Source organism: Cariama cristata, unplaced genomic scaffold, assembly GCF_000690535.1.
Source record: "Cariama cristata isolate BGI_N322 unplaced genomic scaffold, ASM69053v1 scaffold18572, whole genome shotgun sequence".
In the NCBI taxonomy this organism is placed as follows: Eukaryota; Metazoa; Chordata; class Aves; order Cariamiformes; family Cariamidae; genus Cariama; species Cariama cristata.
In genome coordinates this window covers 16,302-37,452 of record NW_009604592.1, presented here as the reverse complement: position 1 = coordinate 37,452, position 21,151 = coordinate 16,302, and the positions used below count along the sequence as shown (strand labels likewise).

The 21,151-nt window shown below is 40.1% G+C and overlaps 1 protein-coding gene across 2 annotated transcripts in view; it reads right to left on the bottom strand.

The window, feature by feature from the left end:
* Positions 1-247: 247 nt before the first annotated feature.
* SLC26A5 (solute carrier family 26 (anion exchanger), member 5) overlaps positions 248-21,151 on the bottom strand; it is a 22,100-nt gene continuing 1,196 nt past the window's right edge. Inside the window, exons 2-18 of one of the 2 annotated variants that reach the window (XM_009695684.1) lie at positions 19,966-20,105; positions 16,739-16,849; positions 16,011-16,192; positions 15,312-15,476; positions 13,120-13,272; positions 11,790-11,872; positions 11,547-11,694; positions 9,716-9,829; positions 9,334-9,411; positions 7,766-7,861; positions 6,880-6,986; positions 5,611-5,680; positions 3,749-3,841; positions 2,680-2,802; positions 1,553-1,756; positions 1,228-1,282; positions 248-666 (exon numbers count right to left, since the gene is read on the bottom strand). In XM_009695684.1, coding sequence (XP_009693986.1) covers positions 524-666; positions 1,228-1,282; positions 1,553-1,756; positions 2,680-2,802; positions 3,749-3,841; positions 5,611-5,680; positions 6,880-6,986; positions 7,766-7,861; positions 9,334-9,411; positions 9,716-9,829; positions 11,547-11,694; positions 11,790-11,872; positions 13,120-13,272; positions 15,312-15,476; positions 16,011-16,192; positions 16,739-16,849; positions 19,966-20,105 — 2,065 coding nt within the window. In that variant the 3' untranslated portion in view covers positions 248-523. The remainder of the gene's footprint in view (positions 667-1,227; positions 1,283-1,552; positions 1,757-2,679; positions 2,803-3,748; positions 3,842-5,610; positions 5,681-6,879; positions 6,987-7,765; positions 7,862-9,333; positions 9,412-9,715; positions 9,830-11,546; positions 11,695-11,789; positions 11,873-13,119; positions 13,273-15,311; positions 15,477-16,010; positions 16,193-16,738; positions 16,850-19,965; positions 20,106-21,151) is intronic. The other variant, XM_009695685.1, reaches the window with a different exon arrangement.

The following is a 21,151-nucleotide window of genomic DNA, read 5'->3' as shown; positions in this document are numbered from 1 at the left end:
GTTTAAAAAGAGTAGCAGCTAAATGCTACCAGTGTGAATTCATTAATCCAGCTGGCAGATTAATATAATTTATATGAACCTGTTGAACGCAAATGTTGACATCAGGCTTTAAAAGTCACCTAAGAAAATTCTTTAAAGACACTGGTACAGTGCATTGCAATTGCAGAACAGTTATTTCCTGCAAGATCCCACGTCGTAGTGAGTTAAAGTGCCTATTTTCTCAACAGGAATAGGAATGTCACCTTGTCTATCAGATTCTGATTGCAGCAGAATACACTGAATTTTCTTGTCTTGCATAATTTTCTGCTTGTATGTTGTTGGAAGGCTATACCCTGATTGAAGGAAAAAATTCAAGAGCATGAAGGCTTCCAATTCCTTATCCACTCTTCCTACAGAAAATAAGCACCACCCTATACCCGTAGATACAAATAGCCTTAGGCTCTCGTTAAACTGTGCAAATTAAATATTCAGAAAGAGTCTCCATCAGCATAAATCTGGCTTCCATTCTGCTCGATACCACTCTTCAGAGGTCAAAGTCAGTCTGCGAAGCAGCCCTGTCTTTCACTTGGCAAGCAAGGACAGCATCATGAATACTGTGAAACAGCAACTCTCTTGTTACAGTGTTGTCAAAAAAATTCAGTCTTGTCAGCTCATTCATGACAGGGCCTACAAAATAAAAACCAAACATGGTGTCAGTGCCTAAACTAAAGTACAAAGATAGAAGACCTGTATCTCAGGAAGAAGATAACAACTTTGTTCTCTTACTTGTTATTACCTAAAACATTTCAAACAGCCAGGTGGATCACATGCTACTTCTACTCCAAACAGGTAATTCTCTTACCCAGCCATACACAGAGGCCTGTTCGTGGCAGGAGATGCTACAATTCCAAATATCAGAAACTTGGAACATTGCAGGCTTTTCTCCTTATTGCATTATTACAACAATATCAAGATACAAAGTTCAGTGTGGCATTTACAATTTGCCAGCTGGAATAAATGGGAGCAGGATCTAGCCCTCACAGAACTCATTATGTCAGTGCTCTACTTTCACTAAAGTGAAGGCTCTAATGCATATAGGCTTGCTTTTCCTCAAATCCAATTTTAATCCAATTTTATGTGAAGTAAGTGCTGATAGTACTGAGGTACCTGGCAGCAGAAAATTTGGTAAGAGATAAAACACAGTCTCTCCCATAAAGCTCACCCCAAAAAAACCCCAACTCAACTCACCACTACAGCTGGCAATACAGACACAGACACCAACTTCGCTGTATTCTTTTATAATCTGCAACAGAGTTAAACTGAAGTTAAATGCAGGTATGGCACGGTACACATCGCAGGTCTGGAAGGTGTCAGCCAATTACTGTGAAAGCTGCACAGTCCACATTCCCCAGTATTCAGCTAAAACTTAGGGAGCTACAGAATTAAAACCGTGATTAGGTGAGATATACTGGATTGTATTTCAGTTGGCATTTATGTCTCATGCTGACAGGCTTCCTATTAGGTGTCTCAAGTTTTCTGTGGGTTTTTCTGGGAGAAAAAAAGCCCTACTTACCGATTTTAATGTTTTTGCTCCAACTGAATCCACAAAGTTCACTGGGGTGAAATCCAGAATTAAAGAGTGGATGTTTGTTTTGGGTTCCACAAAATGTTCATGCTCATCAGGAGACACGTTAGCATCTACAGATGCAAATTTTCCATTTACAGGTAACTCATCATTTGCTATCTCATGTTTTGCGCTTGCTTCCATGTCGTTAGTCTGGGAGAGAAGATAAATAAAGCTTAATGACAGCCAATGCTTTTTCAGTGTACATCTCCTTCCTCCCCACACTCATCTGTTCTTTCAGCCTTGAAAAGGTGTACAGCTCCTAACCATTACAGAGACTGGCTTTACATGCACATACACTTCCGTATCTTATGTATATCAAGGTTTATTCTCTTATGCCCAGCCTTTCTACAGTCACATGCAAGCACCTTAAAGCTGTTAGGAGTGAATTACCCATTTCCTTCAAACACTGACACCTGTTCCTATGTTTGTACTCCATTTCCTTGCCTTATCCCTGCTGATCCTGTCGAGGCCAATATAGTCAAAAGAAGCAACAGCAATTCGGCTTTTAAGTTAGGCATTTGGTTGGTTTCCCATCGTAAAAAGCACACACCAGCTCCCACTGTGGGTGATGAATTTAAACATGCACAAGAGCACAAGCATGTTTCAAACAACCCTTTTCAGTGTACCTGCCTCACATAACCATGCCAGGATCAGCAGGGCGGATGGCACCTTTTTATTACAGGGGCTGCTAATTTGAATTATTTTATTGTCATTAATTAATTACAATTATATTAATTTTATTATTTATTTCTGTATGATTATTCCAAGCGCGTGGGGAGGGGCAGAGGTAGGGTCCCCCTGATTTCTGCCTACACCACTGCTGAGACAGTATGACAGTGTGGAAAGGCTCTGCTCTGCTGTGTGCTACCTGGATGTAATTGAGGTTCAACACAACTACCCAATCCAGCCATGAGCCTCTGATCCTTACGCTGTTCCCTCAGTAGCCCGTCTGCACTGCACAGTGCTTGCTCCCTAAGCCTTCCTACCCGAGTAGCACTCTGCACCTTGTATAAACAAGAATGGTACCACCAGAAAGCAGCATGTAAGCTGATAAAGCAGAGGTAAATATTTACCGAAGAATTCACTAGTTTTAACACAGCTTTCTTCCTCTGTTCGTTTGCTGCCTTTATTTCCCTGGCATGCCTCTTCTGGGCTTTTCTCCTTGCTGCTAATATGGCACAAGGGTCCACTCCAGTCTGTCACGAAAAGAAAGCAGGATCAGAGGAGATTCAGCTTGTTAGGATGACATTGCAGTATCAATCAGCACTGAATTAATCACTGTTGTAAATTTAAAACACAAGCCTGCTTTGTTCAGCTTCCCTTGGTGGGGGTGAGAACAGTATTAAGTAAGAAGAAATAATCTTGACAAGCACTTTGTTAACAAGATAAGGAAGAGATGCATCACATTCTTTTCTTGAAATCAGAGAGTGCCGTGTTTCAACTGAATGCTGATTTGAGTGCAGAGAGCAAAGGGAAGAGAAGTGCATTTGGACATAAATCGCTAATACCTCTTGCTTTGTGAGAATAAGTACCACACACCTGTTTTGTAATAAGACTCATCATGGGAGCTACAGAAAAATTTTTCAGAAATTAGTATGGGTGCAATTGCTACCGGGTCAGGCAGTTCTGCCTTTAGCTAGTTCTGTTATTGCCATTCCCACCCAGACAAACACTGGGTAGACAGGAGCTGAGGCATACTCTGTATGCAGGTATTTTGTCGCTCATGAAAGGCATTAAATGCCCACAGTACTCCACGGTCTTATACTCCAGTGAAGTTTGTCACCCAAGAAGGAAGCTTTTATTCCCAGAAATTTTGTTTTCAGTTCAGCAACTATTTTTATTTCTTTCTTCAAAAAAAAGCGTTTGACCAGTTTGTGCTCTGCAACCACTAGACTTTCCATTCACAAGCAGTTAGTATTAAGTTACACTTTGTCTGTTTATTCCCTCCCACCATGTTGTTGCTTCCTAAGATGATCTGCAGTTGGCTGGAGGGTCACCTTCTCGTGTTTTACTCATCATCAGGGGCCACAGGCTGAGAATCACTATGCTAGAGGCTATACTGAAGGAGCTGAAAGATGAACACATTTCAGAAGCCAGTTTGAATTTTCAAGACACAGACATTAAAAAATTCGCTTTACTCACCTTTTTCTTCAGTGCACTTGTATATGACTCGCTATTGGCAAAATAAAGTGATGCATTAGCTTGAAATATTTTTATTCCAGGATATTCTTTAATCTAAGGAAAGGAATATTGGATGTATGCAGTTAAGTATTGCCTGCACTAGATCATCACTTGTGTGATCACAAGACACATGAACATGCAGCAGCCCAGCAGCCAACCCTGAACAGCTATCAGCACGTGTCAAATGAGAAAGGTTGGCGTTTTCGTGAGCAAAGCCAATCAGAATCACAGAATGGTCGAGGTTGGAAAGGACCTCTGGAGATCATCCAGTCCAACCCCCCGCCAAAGCAGGGTCACCTACAGCAAGTTGCACAGGATCGTGCCCAGGGGGTTTTGAATATCTCCAGAGAAGGAGACTCCACAACCTCTCTGGGCAGCCTGTACCAGTGCTCTGCCACCTTCAAAGTACAGAAGTTCTGCCTCATGTTCAGGTGGAACTTCCCGTGTTTCAGTTTGTGCCCGTTGCCCCTTAAGCTGTTGCTGGGCATCACTGAAAAGAGTCTGGCCCCATCCTTTGGACACCCGCCCTTAAGGTATTTATAAGCATTGATAAGAAGATCAGAACCTCCCCCTTTCCCGGTGTAATACTGCACACAATCAATGCCATGTAACGTTCCTCCCTCTTTATAACAACAAAATGTACAGCCATAAAAATGAATTAAATATTTGCAGTTCTCTGATGTTGCTATCTGCAGCTGGTATTAACATGAGGACATCATGCAGATCTAGGAATGCTTCCTTTTAGCCTCCCTTTCTACAGGTATAATGACTTATTTCTCTCTTTCTTTTTCTTTCTTGTCTCCTCAGGTACCAAAAAGGTTTTAAAGAGGCCTTCAGATAGGTCTCGATATCACTTCTTTGCTTTAAATGAAGTCATCTCTAAACAGGCTGCACTCTGACATTTTACGTGCAAATGATCTGGCCAGCAGTAGCGATCCAGCCTGGCATTTGCTGCCAACTCCATCTTTATAGAGGAAGAGGAAATGCTAACTGCATTCAGTATAACAAAAATGGAGTCTTCTCTTCTTTGCATACAGCTATAAACATGCCCACATATACTTTTGCTTTGTGTCATATTCAAAGCAGAACTGGCAGTGAGAGAATATTTCCAAATTACAGCATCATTTTTTCAGATAGGTTTTTACAGACCGGTTCCTTAATAAAGGGGGATGTAGCCTTCACAGCAGCATCTCTGAAAACATGGCAGAATGCAGAAAATTCTAGTTGCTGTTTGTGAATAAATACAGCATGTTTATATCCATTATATTGGCAAAATGTACTGCTTTCACTAACTTTTGGTTGAACAAAATGGCATTTATAAGAAGCTAAGTGCATGCCAAGCAATTGTGCCATTAATCATGTATATTTAATGAGCAGGGAATGGGTGGAGGCAGGGAGACGCTGTTTTGAACAGTTTCTGCAATTCTGCAGAACATACCAGTTTGGATCCTGGGTTCCACAGATTTCATGCAATACTGTCACACAAGTAAAGAAGGTGGCCTTGTATGCACTTCTGTACATGGCAGGTTTAGCAGTGGTATTCCTATAAACCTTACCATTTTGTACAAGCTAGTACAATGGAACTAGGATAAAGGTTACTTTTCATCACCTCCTAGTCAAGTGTACATGGAGTACAAAAAGCTAGCATTTTGAACAAAACAGCTTTTACTACTAAAATCAAATTTATTTTCTTTCCCTTCACACAGGTGAATGCTAGGTAGACAGCACTGTATGTGCAGTATGGTAGGGATAAGCAGCAAATTACCACAATTGCCTTTGCTCCCCTACATAAAACTCTTCACTGTAGAAGAATACAGGCCTACCTCTTCGTACTCTTCCACATCGCAGTAGATGTCAGTGTCAGGAATCCGACCGAGGATTCTGTATTGAGGGCTAGCGAGAAATGGAAGCAAATATTTCAGTATTATCACTTATAAAGTGGAAAAGTGAGTGTTCAATACAGATTGAAACTTGTTTTAAATGGTCATTCTCCAGTGCCCGTCTGGTATAGGCTTATCTAAACGTGGTCAAATGCAGTGGGCAGTTTGTGGCAGGAATACAATAAAGGGGCCATTTGGTGACCAGACAAGTTTGCTTCTGTCAGTGCAAAAATAATAAAAAAACCTTAGCATTGTATAATGTTGTCATTTTCTGAAAAGCATGGGTCAAAGCATGCAAAGGTACAGGGGAAATTCTCTTAGGCATGAACTGATGCAACTCCACTGACTATCCTGCAAATATGAAAACTCATACTGGCAGAAAACACGCTGCAATTTCAAAGAGCCACTCTGCTCCCAGGACAATGCCTGAGGAGATGAATATTGCAGACTCACAAGCAGTGTGACAGCAAAGTACATTACTCTTCTGTTTGCAAGAACAAAACCATATAGAGATGGCAGAAAAATGCTCTTCTTTAGGCAGAGCAGAAATCCCAGAATTTGGTTTCATTCCAATGCAGACGGAAACCAAGACTTTTGTACATTTTCCACCTAGATGTCCCAGATCTTGAGCCTAGAAGCCCTGCATGACAGTCCTATCCACACAGGCAAGAAATCATTGCACTGTAGACCTGGAAATCTTCACAGTAAAAGCTTTGTCACTTTGAATGGGGAGAGAGGAGAAGCGATTTGAAAAACTAGAAAGGCAGGCACAATTTTTTGATGAATTAGGACTTTCTTATAAAATACCTATAAAATTCATCTAGAGATAACCTGACGCAACTTCTGCTTGACTGTGACAATTAGTGCACATGAAATGTAATCATTTAGTGAAACTGGCATCAAGCACATTTGAAGTTCTAAACTCTAGGCATTAAAAAAAGTAAACAAGAAGGTTAACCAATATAAGAAATCGAAAACCTTCTGTTTATTATTGAAATTGCAAGTTCATGCCCTCTAGAAATTTTGTTCTCAGAAAAATAAAATGTGAACCCTGGATCAGAGCCACAGGGCATGACCTATATTATGAAGCAAATTCTATACTGCATGCAGTTGAAGAGGGTGGAAAGGTCTTCTGCTTATTTGCACCCCTTAAACAAACAAAACCACATAGAAGATCAGCAAACACTAATTTTGATAAAGAAGAAATCTGACCTTTGTGTTCTGTAAATAACAGTTATCATTGCAAACGCTACTGCAGTAAGTAAACCATAGTCTAGTCCCAGGAAAAGAGAAGCCACAAAAGCTACCACCCAGATGGCCTAAAACAAAGAAAAGGTCTGGATTATTATGCATCCTTTTCTGTTAACAGCAAAAACAATATCATAATTCAACCTCAAAACCTATGTATCACTTCTGTTCAGGAACAGGCTATAATGTAATCCGTCATGATAGTAGACTGTAATCACCTTAACCTTTCAGAAGGGCATAAAAGCTCAAGGCGCACCAACATAACATCTGACAAACTGTCACATATTAATTAATGCCTTAAATCCTGCTCTCCAAAGAATCCTGTGTTACCATGAGTCCAAATACCTTAGGAAAAAAAAAAATATTCAAGACCTGCAAGTAGCTCTCACTTACTTCCATCAGCCAGTTAATCCAGGGGAAAAATGCCACCAAAATGTTCCTTCTGATACACTCTTAGTTCTGGCCCACTCCAGCCAGGTTTTTGGTTTGTCTTAAAAGATGGCAAATACCTTCAAGTAGTTTTCTTTGTTACTCCGTTTTTCAAATTCTTCTCAGACATTCCCACAGCCTTCAGTGCAGTTCCTATAGCAACACTGCAAAAGCTTTGCTTTTACTGCAACCAAACTACTTCTGAGCTGAGTTAAAGGTTGTTGAACAACAACAAAAACATTCTTGTCTGCAACAGATCACTCTCCTAGGGTACTTACAGCTCCATGTCTTATGTTCATCTGCAATGCAACACCAATCTGTAACTCCTCGATAAGTTTCTACCCTGTTTTGGGGGTTAGGAAGAAGAGGAGCACCAAATTTACTACAGTAAAATATATGCACTGAGCTGTGCACTACTCACCAGCTCGATCTTACTGGTTCTCCAGAGGTGCATGACATCTCCAAACTGTTTAAACATTCCTTTCAGGTTCACCATGACAATTGCAGCTAGCACTGTCTAAGAATATTACACAAATGCAATTTTCAGAAGCAAAATTAACCCAGTGCCAAATAATAACTTCAAAGCATCACAAATAACTATTTCTGTGCTTTGTACAACTGATATAAGCCTACCGAACAGATGTTCCATTTAAAAAACCCCCAACTTTTCAAGTAGTTCAGTGGAGATATGCTTTCACTGCAGCTGCAGAAATGGCAAGCCAGAGTCAGTACAGTTTGATATACTCTTTCCTGGCAAGAGAACTCGCATATTCCTGACCTCCTTGCTACTGCAATTATAAAGTCTGTAGTGTCTGAAGCAGCTAGACTATAATCTCCATTTCAAGTTTCTCTACAATATACTGCAACAATTCCTGCAACAGTCATATAGGTGTAACCCAAAGTACAAGTCCTATAAAAAGAAACAGGAACTGCATATCACCCTATGCATGTCACCAGACAGAAACTTTTTTAAAAAAGTCAGAATATACTTATTCACCTAGATATATTTTTATACAAATAAGTAAAACTGCAGCAAAACCAACTCATTATGCTGAGTCATCACCCAGCTCCAACCCTGTCCTAGCTGAGCTATTACTTTCTTTTAACTTTTTAATCTCTTCCCAGAATTCCTATGCTGCAATCAAATGTGGCCAGCAGGACCAGGGCAGTGATCGTCCCCTTGTTCTCGGCACTGGTGAGGCCGCACCTCGAGTGCTGTGTTCAGTTTTGGGTCCCTCATGACAAGAAAGACCTTGAGGTGCTGGAGCATGTCCAGAGAAGGGCAACGAAGGTGGTGAAGGGTCTCGAGGGTAAGTCTTATGAGAGGTGGCTGAGGGAACTGGGGTTGTTTAGCCTGGAGAAGAGGAGGCTGAGGGGAGACCTGATTGCTCTCTACAGCCACCTCAAAGGAGGTTGTAGTGAGGTGGGGGTTGGCCTCTTCTCCCAAGTAACAAGCCATAGGAGAAGAGGAAATGGCCTCAAGTTGCACCAGGCGAGGTTTAGATTGGATACTAGGAAAAATTTCTTGACTGAAAGCATTGTCAAGAATTGGAACAGGCTGCCCAGGGAAGTGGTTGAGTCACCATCCCTGGAGGTATTTAAAAAGAGCGTAGGTGTGGTGCTTAGGGACATGGTTTAGTGGTAGACTTGGCAGTGTTAGGTTTACAGTTGGACTTGATGATCTTGAAGGTCTTTTCCAAGCTAAATGATTCTAAAGGGGAACTGTTTGAAGGTATAATTTTTATGTTCTAAAGACAAGAGTCCACAACATCCAATATTAAAAACAACCACAAAAAGCAAGCTGCATCCTTCAAAACATTATTCATTTCTAGACCAACTTAACAGCAAAAATGCACACAAAATTTAAAGGTTTCTGGATCAAGGCCTAACTGTGTTGCTTACTAATCATCCCACAATCTCTATTTTAAGCAATACTCACTGGTCTCTGTTCACTGGCAATGCAATGCCTAACAGGTAAAACTCCCTTACCTGTGGAAGTGGTTCAAAGAGGTATCCAATAGCCACAATTACCAACAGAACCATAATTGAAGAGAGAGCACCTGCAATCTGAACAAAAGCAGAAATGATTTGTAAGTGCCCCCAAAGGGCAGTATTACTGATTAGCAAACCCTTCTTATGCTTTCCGCAAGGCTGGTTGTTCAAGTGACTTTTGATCCCTCCCACTCAGTTCACCCATTTTGGCTGTTGTGCAGCTTTCTATCCTGGCCCAATGTGGATTTGAAACATGGGAAACTTCAGTTATTCCTTCTGGCCTAGGCAAAGAAATCTGGCAATCTAGTGCAGATTCAGACTTTAGCTTTGGAGATCCAAAAATCAAACTTTGTTTGGCTCAAAGTTTGGGTTCATGTACCTGAGTTTTCCCACCAGTGCTCTCCTGAACAAGACTCCGAGACATCGAGCAAGTGATTGAGAAGCTTTGGAAAAATGACCCCACAGAGTTGCATATTCCCAAGGCAATAAGTTCCTGTGTTAAACAATAAAGCAAAACAAAAGGCAGTTATACCTAGCAACTGTACAAAGCTGGAGCTATCCATACATAGTAATAACCACATCTTATTTACAGTGCTTTCCAGCTACCTTATTGTAGAGAATAAGCAACCTTATTGTAGCTTATACCTATGGTTCTCACATATGCGCAAACTGATGCATGTTAAATCATCTGTTAAATAAGGTATCTGACGAAGTGCTGGAGACACTTCCTATCCTTAAATGTTACAGTAATGAGTCAGACCAAAAACTAAAATGAATGACAGCATTGCTTGTTTTAAGGATTTCTTCAACTTGGGGATAACTTGAATTTTAACCCTGAATATACATGGAAAATGGTTTCTCATACAAACACTGTTCTTTGCTTCCCACCCTAAACTATCTGTTTAGTACTATCAGAACCAAGAGCAGCCTTGGTCATGTTTCCATGGGCAGTAAACCATTGCTGTACATGAAAACAACATGTGTCCACTGCTTCATCAGGAAGATCCCACATGAGAACTGTTATCGTGAGTGAGATCAGAGCTCCACCTACCTCAGTACTGTGTTTCTGATGCCTAAGAAAGCATTTGCTTGTAAAGAGGTCTCCCCAGATTACTCTGCATCCCACTATTTCTAACTGAGGTGATTTGAATCACCCGTTTCCAATAGTTCTCAATGAGTTTTTCCCTTTGCATTTGTACAATTCTTTTTTGATTCATTTAAACACGTAGCATGCACTGCATCCCGTGACAAGGAGTTCTATAGTTCAACATACAGGTGAAGTAGCATCTGGCACCTCCTGACACAAAGATCTAGATGCTTAACTCAGGTCAGTGGTGATTACTAACTAACGTAAATAGACCTGATTCCATTCATGTAGCTATGGATTTGTCATCTTCTCTCTCTGGGTAGCAGAGAACAATGACATGAAGGATGAGATTCATCTGACCAGATGTAAAACTTTGTAGGTAAAAGTCATTTAAACTCCATTTACCCTCAGAGAAAGATAGCCATTTTGAGAAGGGGGAACAGCTGATCTGTACCATGTCAGATGCTTGCTCTAGGAAATGTGTTACAGTGTATGAACTCTCTATCTCCCTTGATAACATAATGATACCAACCAATAATCCAATTGTAATACTGATTCTAAATTGCACAGGAAGGACAGAATAGGTGAGGATGACATATCTTTATCACTCAAATCATGATCAGAATGCTAATTACAGACAGGGCAAATTACTGCCCCAGAAAATGATGAGTTGCCTATTTGCAATGGGTGGGAATAAAAAGAAACTATAAAGCTTAACTGGAATTTCTAAACCTTAGATAACAGTTCTTTGACACATAAGGCATTGTATTTATCACATGGGAACTCTACGCTTCGCTCTGTTACAGAAAGCAGCAGTAAAGTAGCTGCCCATCAGGACAGTAGGCTAAGTAATGTCTGTCCCAACAATTAATATTCCTGCCTATGTCCAAATCTAACAGATTCAAGTTTCCCAAAATGGCACTAGAAGTGAAGCTGGTTATTAAAACAAGTGAGAAGAAGAACTTAAAATAATTCCTGGCATTTAAATGTGTAGGCTGTCAAAAACCTGACCTGATTCCACTATGAAAGAAAAACTCATTTTTGTCCAATATCCCATTCTACTTCAATGACATAACAAAGGTGCTACTGAGAATTTTCAACAAAGCAATCACAATACTTTTACCTGATTCCCATCAATAGTGTAACCATGTTTAAGGGCAAAGATCTTGGCCATTGATACAGCCATTGAAAATCCAACTATTGCTATTGCTATTGCATCCACAAATATTGCTGGGATCAGCTGAATCTCAGGAACTGCTGGTGCACGTAACCTTGGAAGATGAAATAAATATTTACAAATTACTATAATAAAAGCTATGTGCCATATGGAAAAGGTATAGTTTTAATAAGAATATATCATCCCTACCCTTGAGGAATATTCCCAACAACATCCACTCTGTATGACTCACTCAGATTCATTCCAGCTGAAACTCCTGTGCCAATAATTACCTAAAAATCCACAAACGCATTTGTAAACATCAGCCAGAAAGAGATAAAGCCACCTAAAGAACTAATAACAGTTAGCTGATTATGAATAATAAACACAAGGGATTACATTTATTTGTCAGTTTTCTAAGAGTTAGGGGGTAAAGAAGCAGATAAAACCAAGTATGTATCATGATTTTCCCTCCATCATGTTCAACTCCCACTGATTCTATAAAGTTTTCTTGCAAACAGTTAAATGGAACATGCTATGGTATGATCTGAATCACCTGAATTCCCTTTGCCTGAGCCAAGCTCAGGCAGAATAGTGTATTGGGAAATTAAATGCAAGGACAAGCCAAGGATGTCTGCACTGCCATATTTTCATGTGAATAACCTGCATGCTATCTGTAAACAGAACTGGGGCAGCAGCAGTGAAAGGAACTCACTTTGTAAGATCGCTTTGCTACTGCCTTACTATCAAACAATACCTTATTACACCACCTCCATCATCTCTCAACAGTATCCCTTTTCTTTGCTTCTATCTAGATTGTACCCATGCCTTCAGTTATTCCCTTTCTTGGCTCTGATTTTATGCAGGTTGTTCAAGAGCTCTAGTTACCCAAGAACTCATTTTTAAATCCAAACACATTAAAAGGTGAAAGGTTATCTGAGGTGCGGGCTTTGTGTGTACTAAGATAGTCTGCTTTATCCATGTATTTTAGCATAGTCATTCAAAATAGAATCAATGCTGCAGTCAGCTGTCAGTCTCAGAAACAGAGAAAGGAAGGTTAAGTAGCAAGTTCCGCTGGTTCCTGCTCGTCTTTCTACCACTGCATTTTAAAAAGCAAGCAAGCCCTGTAGAACCTCTGAAACAGGCATCTGTAAGCACCTTCCTTCAGGAGGGGGTTCTGGGCTCTTGGACTCCAAGTGGGAAATGCCACTCAGAGGCACCTCTTGCACAGAATCATGCAGGTGCTGAAACTCCAGGATAGAGGGGGTTTTACAACAAATCTTAACCTACCCATTGCCACAGGAGACTGTGGGTGTTTAACTGGGTTTTCAGCTCTTCTTTGGGACTTTACACCTAAGACTTGGGCATGTCAGTCCCTAACCTTATGAATATCCAAACCTTCAACTGGATCAAGCCTCCAATGAATTATGTTCAATGGAAGTTACTCTAAAGCTCAATAAGACTTGATAGAAAATGAGACAGTTTCTACACCTTTAGAATAGTTACATAATTTAGCTACAGAATTTCACAACTGGCTTACCACAATTATCTCCATAGGAATAGGAACCGGGAGCTTCTTCTTAAACCGGAGATTGATTTCCTTGCCAATTAACAATAGAACAATGCACGTTAATCCAACAATCAATGCAGCAATATTGGTGGTTGTTATTTTTGAAAGCACAGCAGCTATGCTCTGTAAAACAACAGAAGTATCATAGTTATTCCTAAGAAATATAATCTTCATGGAGATTTGCCACAAAAGGGCAAATTATACACTGCTGTTCAGCTGTGGTTTTATTCTGCATTTATAACCACAGTGAATCAGTGCCTCACCAAAATCCCATTGTTCCCACAAAACAGAGAAGTTCAGATTATCTCAGTGAGGGAGATGCACTTGCAATCATTTTCAATATCAGTCTTCCTCAAATTGGGCAAAAATGTGGAGAAAAAACTATCGTGGGGGAAAAAAAGTCTAAACTAAACCACATATCTTATTCTCAACATTTTCACACTTATTTCATACTGGCAGCTACCTGAGAGCAATAAATGCAAGCTCCTTCTAATACCTTCAAATATTCTTTGGCAAGTCATATCTACTTAGAGCTGCATAAACCATTCTAAAACGATAAAGCTGCACTGAGGTTACCATAGCAATATGATTAAATAACAGTGATCTTGCAACACTGCTGAACTGCCCAGTATTCCAAATACCTTTTAGTTGAAAATACTATTGAAAGGGTGTTAGGGAAGAAAGTCTGTTGGAGCACACAAGTTGCTAGAGGGTAAATTATTCCCCTACCAATTACTCCTCCTTCTTCTACTGCATTTAAAAAAATAACAATAAATAAATGACCTCTGGAGAGGTCTTTGAAAGAAGATGTACATACCCTTCTTTAGACAGAAGGAAAACTACAACTATCAGGATATTATACATTGATGATGTCCTGGTAGTATATTTTGAATGTATACCTACATTTTGAATGTATACCTTCCCTCCTATTTGTTTGGCAGTTAGTATGTCCGGTTTCTGGATTAGTGAACTAAACAGAAAATTTAGGAATTAATCATTAGTGTAGCCTTGTTTCCAAAAGGTTTGTTACATCTGCACAAATACACAAGAAAGATTCCCACAAAGTATTTTCTGTAGCCTCCATGTAGTCGAAATCCTGAAGCTTTGTTATTGCAGTGCCATCAATCTGCTCAAAAGCTTGGGTTTTCAGAGGTATCTGAGATCTTCCCTATTCTTCCACTCAGGAGTTCTTGTCTGCAAAATCAGAGCACTGATTTTGTGATAACAACTTGCGGCTTCCTAGACTGGCAGGTAAATCATATTCAGATGCATTTCAACTCTCCTTGTTCGTAACAGCAAGAAAAGTAATGCTCATATAAACTTAAAAGCTTTGGTTGTGATTTCAATTAGAAATGTCCCTTTAAACAAATAATTTCCTGCATGGGATCCTTTACATTTATTTCAGAGCACAACTATAAATTTTAAATTCAAGTGAACAAGAGCTTCTGGTTTTACTTAAGTCATACTAACCAATTCATAACTTTACACTGCATGGTTTTCCTTCTGTCCTCTTGCCTCACTATGTGTTAGACAGAAGGTGAGCAGAAGATTAGACTGAGCTATGTCAAATACTGGATCCCTACATGTTCTGACCAGTTTTAATGTTTTGATAAATAGCAATGTTTTACAGTGAGTCTTTATTTCAAAATAGTTTTTCCCACTACTCTAAAGAACAGGTACATTTATGATGACACAGTACTTTGCATCCAATCACACTACAAACCAGCTTACAAACAGGAAATGAAGAATACTCCCATCAGGAATTGTCTGTAAAATCAAAGAAATACTGGGCAAGGATTTGGGAATAACATTCCTAGCTTTGCAAAACATCTGGTCTACAGTGAAGCACTTTAGTAGCAAATTTTCCCACAATGTACGAGAGACTTGCTTCAATGAACATTATCTATTCATATTACAAAACTACATTTAGCAGAATCCTAAAATCAGCCCATCTCAGAATGTCCTGATCTATCAAGTCGCACCCAAGTTGCACTTTAAGATGCTCATATATTGCTATGGCACTTAAAGACCTCATACCCAGTTTTGAATACCGAAGCATTATTCTACTTAGTGCCAAAATAATTAAAAAAAAATAGGAAAAGGCTTAAGTATTAGATCCAGACAATGCAGAATTTGCACATTTAGTAAATGTAGTTACTCACATATACAACTGAGAGGGGTCCACTGTATCGGTTAGTCTTAATGCCAAGGAGATACTTTAATTGAGAAGTAAAGACATGAACTGCAGCAGCAGTAGTAAATCCTCGCACCAGAGGCTCTGTTAGATAGATGGCTACAAATCCAAATCGAAGGAAACCTAAACACAACTAATGAAGAACAGAAGTATTAACCATGTGACTCCCACTGTAGCCTGAACATCACCACTGTGTAGCATACAAGCCATAGGACACCTCTTCTTACCTCAATGCCCAAGCCAGATCGGGCAAACCTGAACTTGGCCTTTCTAAAGTCACAGTTCAGTAAGCAGCCACCAATGCACCAAAACCTTCCATGCCACTGGCAGATGCAACGTAGGATACGGGTAAACATATGTGCTTGTATGCATTTAAGGACAGATTAGAGAGCATCAGGTTGAGTTTTTCTGATGGGACAGGAAAAAATGAAAGGGAGGAGGTCCCATTTTTCCCAGTCAAGCCAAGATGCCAGACAGAGCCTTGCCTCCAATGCATCCCTCCCCACTTGTGTTACGTGGCTGTCACGAAGCAGCCTGTATTCTACACAGTGCAGTGCTGAATTCCAAGTCTATTGACAGGGGATCCACCATGACACAGCAACCCTTGCAACTGCAAGTCTAGCAGCAGCATCTGAACTCGCCCTTACAGCAAACTGCAAGCACATACCTGGATAATTCCTGAAAGAAAGGCGAGAGTCACAGCCACTTGTACCCTCTTGGTATCCCTAGCATCGTAATATTCAAGGGAATCTGTAACATTAGTAGAATTGTAGCCTACATAAATAATTTCATCAGGCACTTGTCTCACAGCAACACCACCAACCATCATACTAATCACAGCAAAGGTGCCTGAAATAAAAGAGAGAGGAAAATAATTGGTTAAAATCCTGGTGTGTTTTGGTTTTTTTTTTGAAGTGGTTCTTATTAAAAGATGTGTGGAATTAAACTATAATAAAGGTTTCTACCTAAATGTTTTATTTTTTAGTCCCAAAATCTGCTCCAGTACTCGGCACCATTAAAGCTAGTTAGATGGTGAATATACACCTCTATGGTAAGTAAACACTGTCATTTTTTTCTCTCTTGGTTTCTCTTATGCAAATTAAAGATTCATCCTGGCCACACAGACAGTTGACTGCAGCGATGAAATTACAGTTCAGGAGTTCACAGCACAAATTTCAAGATCTAATCCAATAAAAGATGCTCTTCTATTCCTTCCTAAGTAGGAAGGATAAATTAACAATAAAAAATACTGCTAATGTTTGACACATTTGCATTTCTCCTGTTTGCTTAAATTTGAATTTATGGAAAACAACTACATTTTCTATTTCTCCAATTTTATTTTTAACAATTTTATTAAACACACACACAGACTTTCAGTTATCCATACAGATATACCTATTGATATGTGCTTGGAGGTTCCAAAAAAAGTATACAGAAAGACAGGATAAAATGAAGAATAGAGGCCAAATACTGGGGGAACAGCTGCCAGCAAAGCATAGGCTAAACCTAGAAAACAAGACGCAAATATGTATGTTAGGCAAATGACAGAAAGAAACCATCTGAAGCAAAAGGTTTTAAGCCTATTAAAATTGAACACACCTAATAGGAAATCTAATGACATATCACAAGCTTAAAAAACAAGTCTTGCAAGGAATACTCTTTAATATGTATAATACTGTTGGGCAGTGCCTAGAAACCTGACGGTTTGTGTCAGGAAACCAAAAGTCTCTAATTACAGGCACCGCAGGTGTGTGTGTGCACGTTTGTGTGTACATCTGTGCACTCGTTGTTTTGCCTTTGTGGCTGGAAGTACTTCTTAATAGCCAACAACCACTTTTGTTGCTTTTGTTTTCATCTATCAGAGAACGTAATTAGAAACACCCAAAACCCCATAACCGGTGGGACACATTTGATTTTTCTCCTCCTTTTCTCATCAGACATGATCTTCATGGTAATCTATGACTGATTAAATACTTCTCTCCTCCCTCACCCCAGAATGGGTGGGATGACATAACAGTTTATGTTTCCACAAAACATGCTCCAAAATGTAAAATAAGCAGAGAATTCTGTAAGGTCATAGAGCTTACATAATCTGGTATTCTTCCCCCAAATGAAGTTCTTCTTGTTATTAAGCACTGTCCAGTTCCACGCAGTGGAAGTACAATCCACACCATTCCTATTTATAGGGGGGGCTGACAAGCACGGCAATGGAGCTGTGTGGGAGCAGCTCTAAGGGACGCCGGGGAGCGACACCTCCCACGATGCTCTCCCTCTGCCTGACTGAGCGTGTGCTTATCATGGGACCAGGCTCACAACCAAATGGTGTGCATGTGATATGGCGCATAACTGTCCCGAGCAGTTCCAGCAAAATCAATAGTTCTACGCGGCTTGTGTTAATGAGAACTAGACACCAGAACTAAACAAATAGGCCTCGAGAAGAAAACGCTGTATCCTGGCTTGGTTTGGTTCTCCAGGGCAACTTTGCAAGTGCAGACTCATGAACCCTGAGGAAGTGGCGTGTTCTTACCACACGGGCAGACTGGTCCAAGTTAGGACCAAGAAGCCCAACGGTCCAGTGCAAATTACAAAAGGAAGCAATGGTTCACCCACCATTGAGAGCTAGCGATACTCGAACACACCTCTCCCTATTAATTTATTTTTAAATTGAGAGACAAAGCATCAGGTTACAACAAAAGAACACAACCAGGAAGGGATCTTCTGTGTCATCTCGGCACTCTTGTGCAATGTAATAGCTCACATGACCTTGCTTATGCCCTAAGCAATGTCTGAGTCCTAACCAAGAATTCATATTCCTATCAGAACAGGACTGATGATATAGTTTATTCTCTTGCAGCAATGAGCTTTTCATTAAGTACTTCTGAAACTCATCCCACATGTATTCTCTGCCCCAGGGGGTACCTCTTATGCCAAGAGTATCAGCTCAACACCCTGCACTATAACAGCCTGGCCTTTAATATGGTGATGAACTTAACAGTACAAGTGCCTAGAACTGAGAACCAGTGGTTTCAAAACAGGGAGGGTGGGTCTGTGTGAAGTTCCTGATCTGAATACCCTTTTATTCCTTTTCCTTTTCATTTTTAAAGGCTGTCAGTGCCAAGGAAATAAAGAGATATTGACATGACAGGAGTTCACAGCTCAAACACCCCGGTCATTGTAGTTCTGCCTGGAATGATTCCCAGGCTTCTTTGAACTCATGCTTGCTATAATTGCATCCATTCCAGAAAAACAAAAGTTCAACTCTTGTCTTTTAGAAAGGGAAAGATTAGGAGCAATTTAAGGGCATGTCTACAGTCACCAAAGGAAAGAATAATGTTTAGTTTAAAACAAAGTCACAAAACTCAAGTATAAAGTTCACTGCTGACCACTTAAATTTTAGTGTTCTTATCTGGTCATTACATAAACTGTGTTTCAGTACACAGCCGGTGATGTTTGTCTAGTATATGACAGATTTGCCTGGCAGTTAACCACATTACTTATCAGTTTAAGATAAGCTGATGTTTATATTTTTGTAAGAAAAAATATCCTTAATTATAAAAAATTGCACAAAACCAGGAAGCTACAGAAATCAAGAAGTCAACTGCACAGACTAAGTTAGAATATTCCATTGCTTTAATGAGTTACCGCCTATTAAAATCTAGGCTTCTTGGATTCACAGATTAATTCTTCAGAGCTGCCTCAGCCTAAAGTGGAAAAAGTGAGGTAGAAATACGAAATAAGCCAAAACACTAGTAAACTTATATATGCTTAATTACATTCCCTTTGGCTTGAGGACTCCTCTGGACTGGGCTCTGCACAAATTCAAGAATTCCCTGTAATCCAAGACCTCCCGGGGAAATCTACTGGGACTGTGGCAGCTGTTGTGAAGCTGCCATTCCCACAGCAGTGATGGGACCCCATAATGATACTGCTGTAAAAATGCTGTCACTTTCTAACCCCATAGCAGTTCTGAAACTGCTGATAGTAAAGTGTTCCTGCTCCTGCTTCAGGGCCAGGCTCCACTTGGGGTGAAACTTCCAAGTAATTTAATAGAAATTCCACAGATTTGCAGTCTTGTCATAGAAGATAATTTTATTTCCAGCATGTAAATCATTGCCCACTACTATGGTTATAGCTTAAACTGGTGACTTTCAGCCTTAAGAGAAAAAGAGGGATCAGTCTCTGATTTCTTGCACCTACTTCTCTGGTTGAATTTAGTTTGGTTACTTTGCAACAGTTGCTCTCCTGAAACATTGTCTACATGTCTATTAGATACAGCTACCCTCTGTAGGAAATTTGCTACAACTTTCAGGATGAGGAGATCAGAACATAATTGCGTGCATGCCGCAAAGGTTCAGACATGCACTTAAACTGTGAGAAGTTGCTCTGTCATCGAGAGCAGTTGGTATTGGTCAGAGAGGTAAGCTTCTTTCATATCGCTGACTTGCAGTTTTAAGGGAATCATCATTATGGGCTGGTCTGCAGAATGCAGTACCAACCTCCCCACACACACCTGAAATCCACATCCCATTCTCAAGAGCACCTGTTCAGGAAACCAAGCACTACCATAAAAGCACACACAGAAAAAGTAAAGGAAGGATAAATAAATCCAGAGAGATACTCACCTTGAGGAAGTTGCATAACCCCAGTGCTTATACCTGAGATAATGTCTCCTAGTAAGTATGCCTTCAGTGGGTAACGGGGAAGCCATTTTAAAATTGGTAAGAAACTGTAAAGATGAGACTTGGCTTTCTTAGAAGAACAACTGAAAATACAAAGCAGAAAGAAAAAGTTAGACACTAGCAGGGGACAAACACGTCGAAAAAATTGTCTTTCATCTGTATGCAGGAAAACAGCTCCATGAAAGGCAGGTTCAGATCCCTGATGACAGTAATTTCTGGACAAAGTTTAAGCACAAACAGCTACGACTCCAGTTAATTTAGCCCTTTATCACATGTTGGTTGCTATTCACAAACCTTATGGAACTGGAGAAGAGAATCACAGTCTTGCGAGGCTAGAGGACAGCGGGAAGTGAAACTGTTCAAGTCCTTCCACGATTGAGCAGTCACACAACAGTTTTTGCTGACATCATTCCTAGTAACAGTCCCCTGAGGATAACTCACTTTCTGATAGTGGTTTTCACTCAAAGTACTTTGCAATGTTTTTTCCTATTTTTATTTACTATTTGTGTGCTTCATACTTTCTTGATTATAACATTTTATATTATTATGCTTTTTTAAAAAAACTATTATTTTACTAATGCTTGTTACTATCACTGGTACTGTCAGGCTAACTTTAACGCTATTTGAGAACATAACCCTTCTTTACCCTGAAAGGCAAGGCACTGAAGCCTGCGACACTGACCCTTGTGTCCCTTAGCAGAGTTATTAACCTTCTGAAACCCCGACTCACGACAAATGAATAGAGCCAGGAAATAAATCACAGAATGGTCAGGGTTGGAAGGGACCTCTGGAGATCATCCAGTCCAACTCCCCTGCCAAAGCAGGCTCACCTACAGCAAGTTGCACAGGATCACATCCATGCGGGTTTGAATGTCTCCAGAGAAGGAGACTCCACAACCTCTCTGGGCAGCCTGTGCCAGTGCTCGGCCACCCTCAAAGTAAAGACTTTTTTCCTCATATTGGCATGAAACTTCCTGAGTTTCAGTTTGTGCCCGTTGCCCCTTAACCTGTCGCTGGGTTATAAATATCTCTATCCAGTACTGCCATGCATCATACTTTGACTGTACTGTGGTAAGAAAGTTTAACCTTGAGTAAAAATATAACACTGAGATCATATAAATGCTTTTCT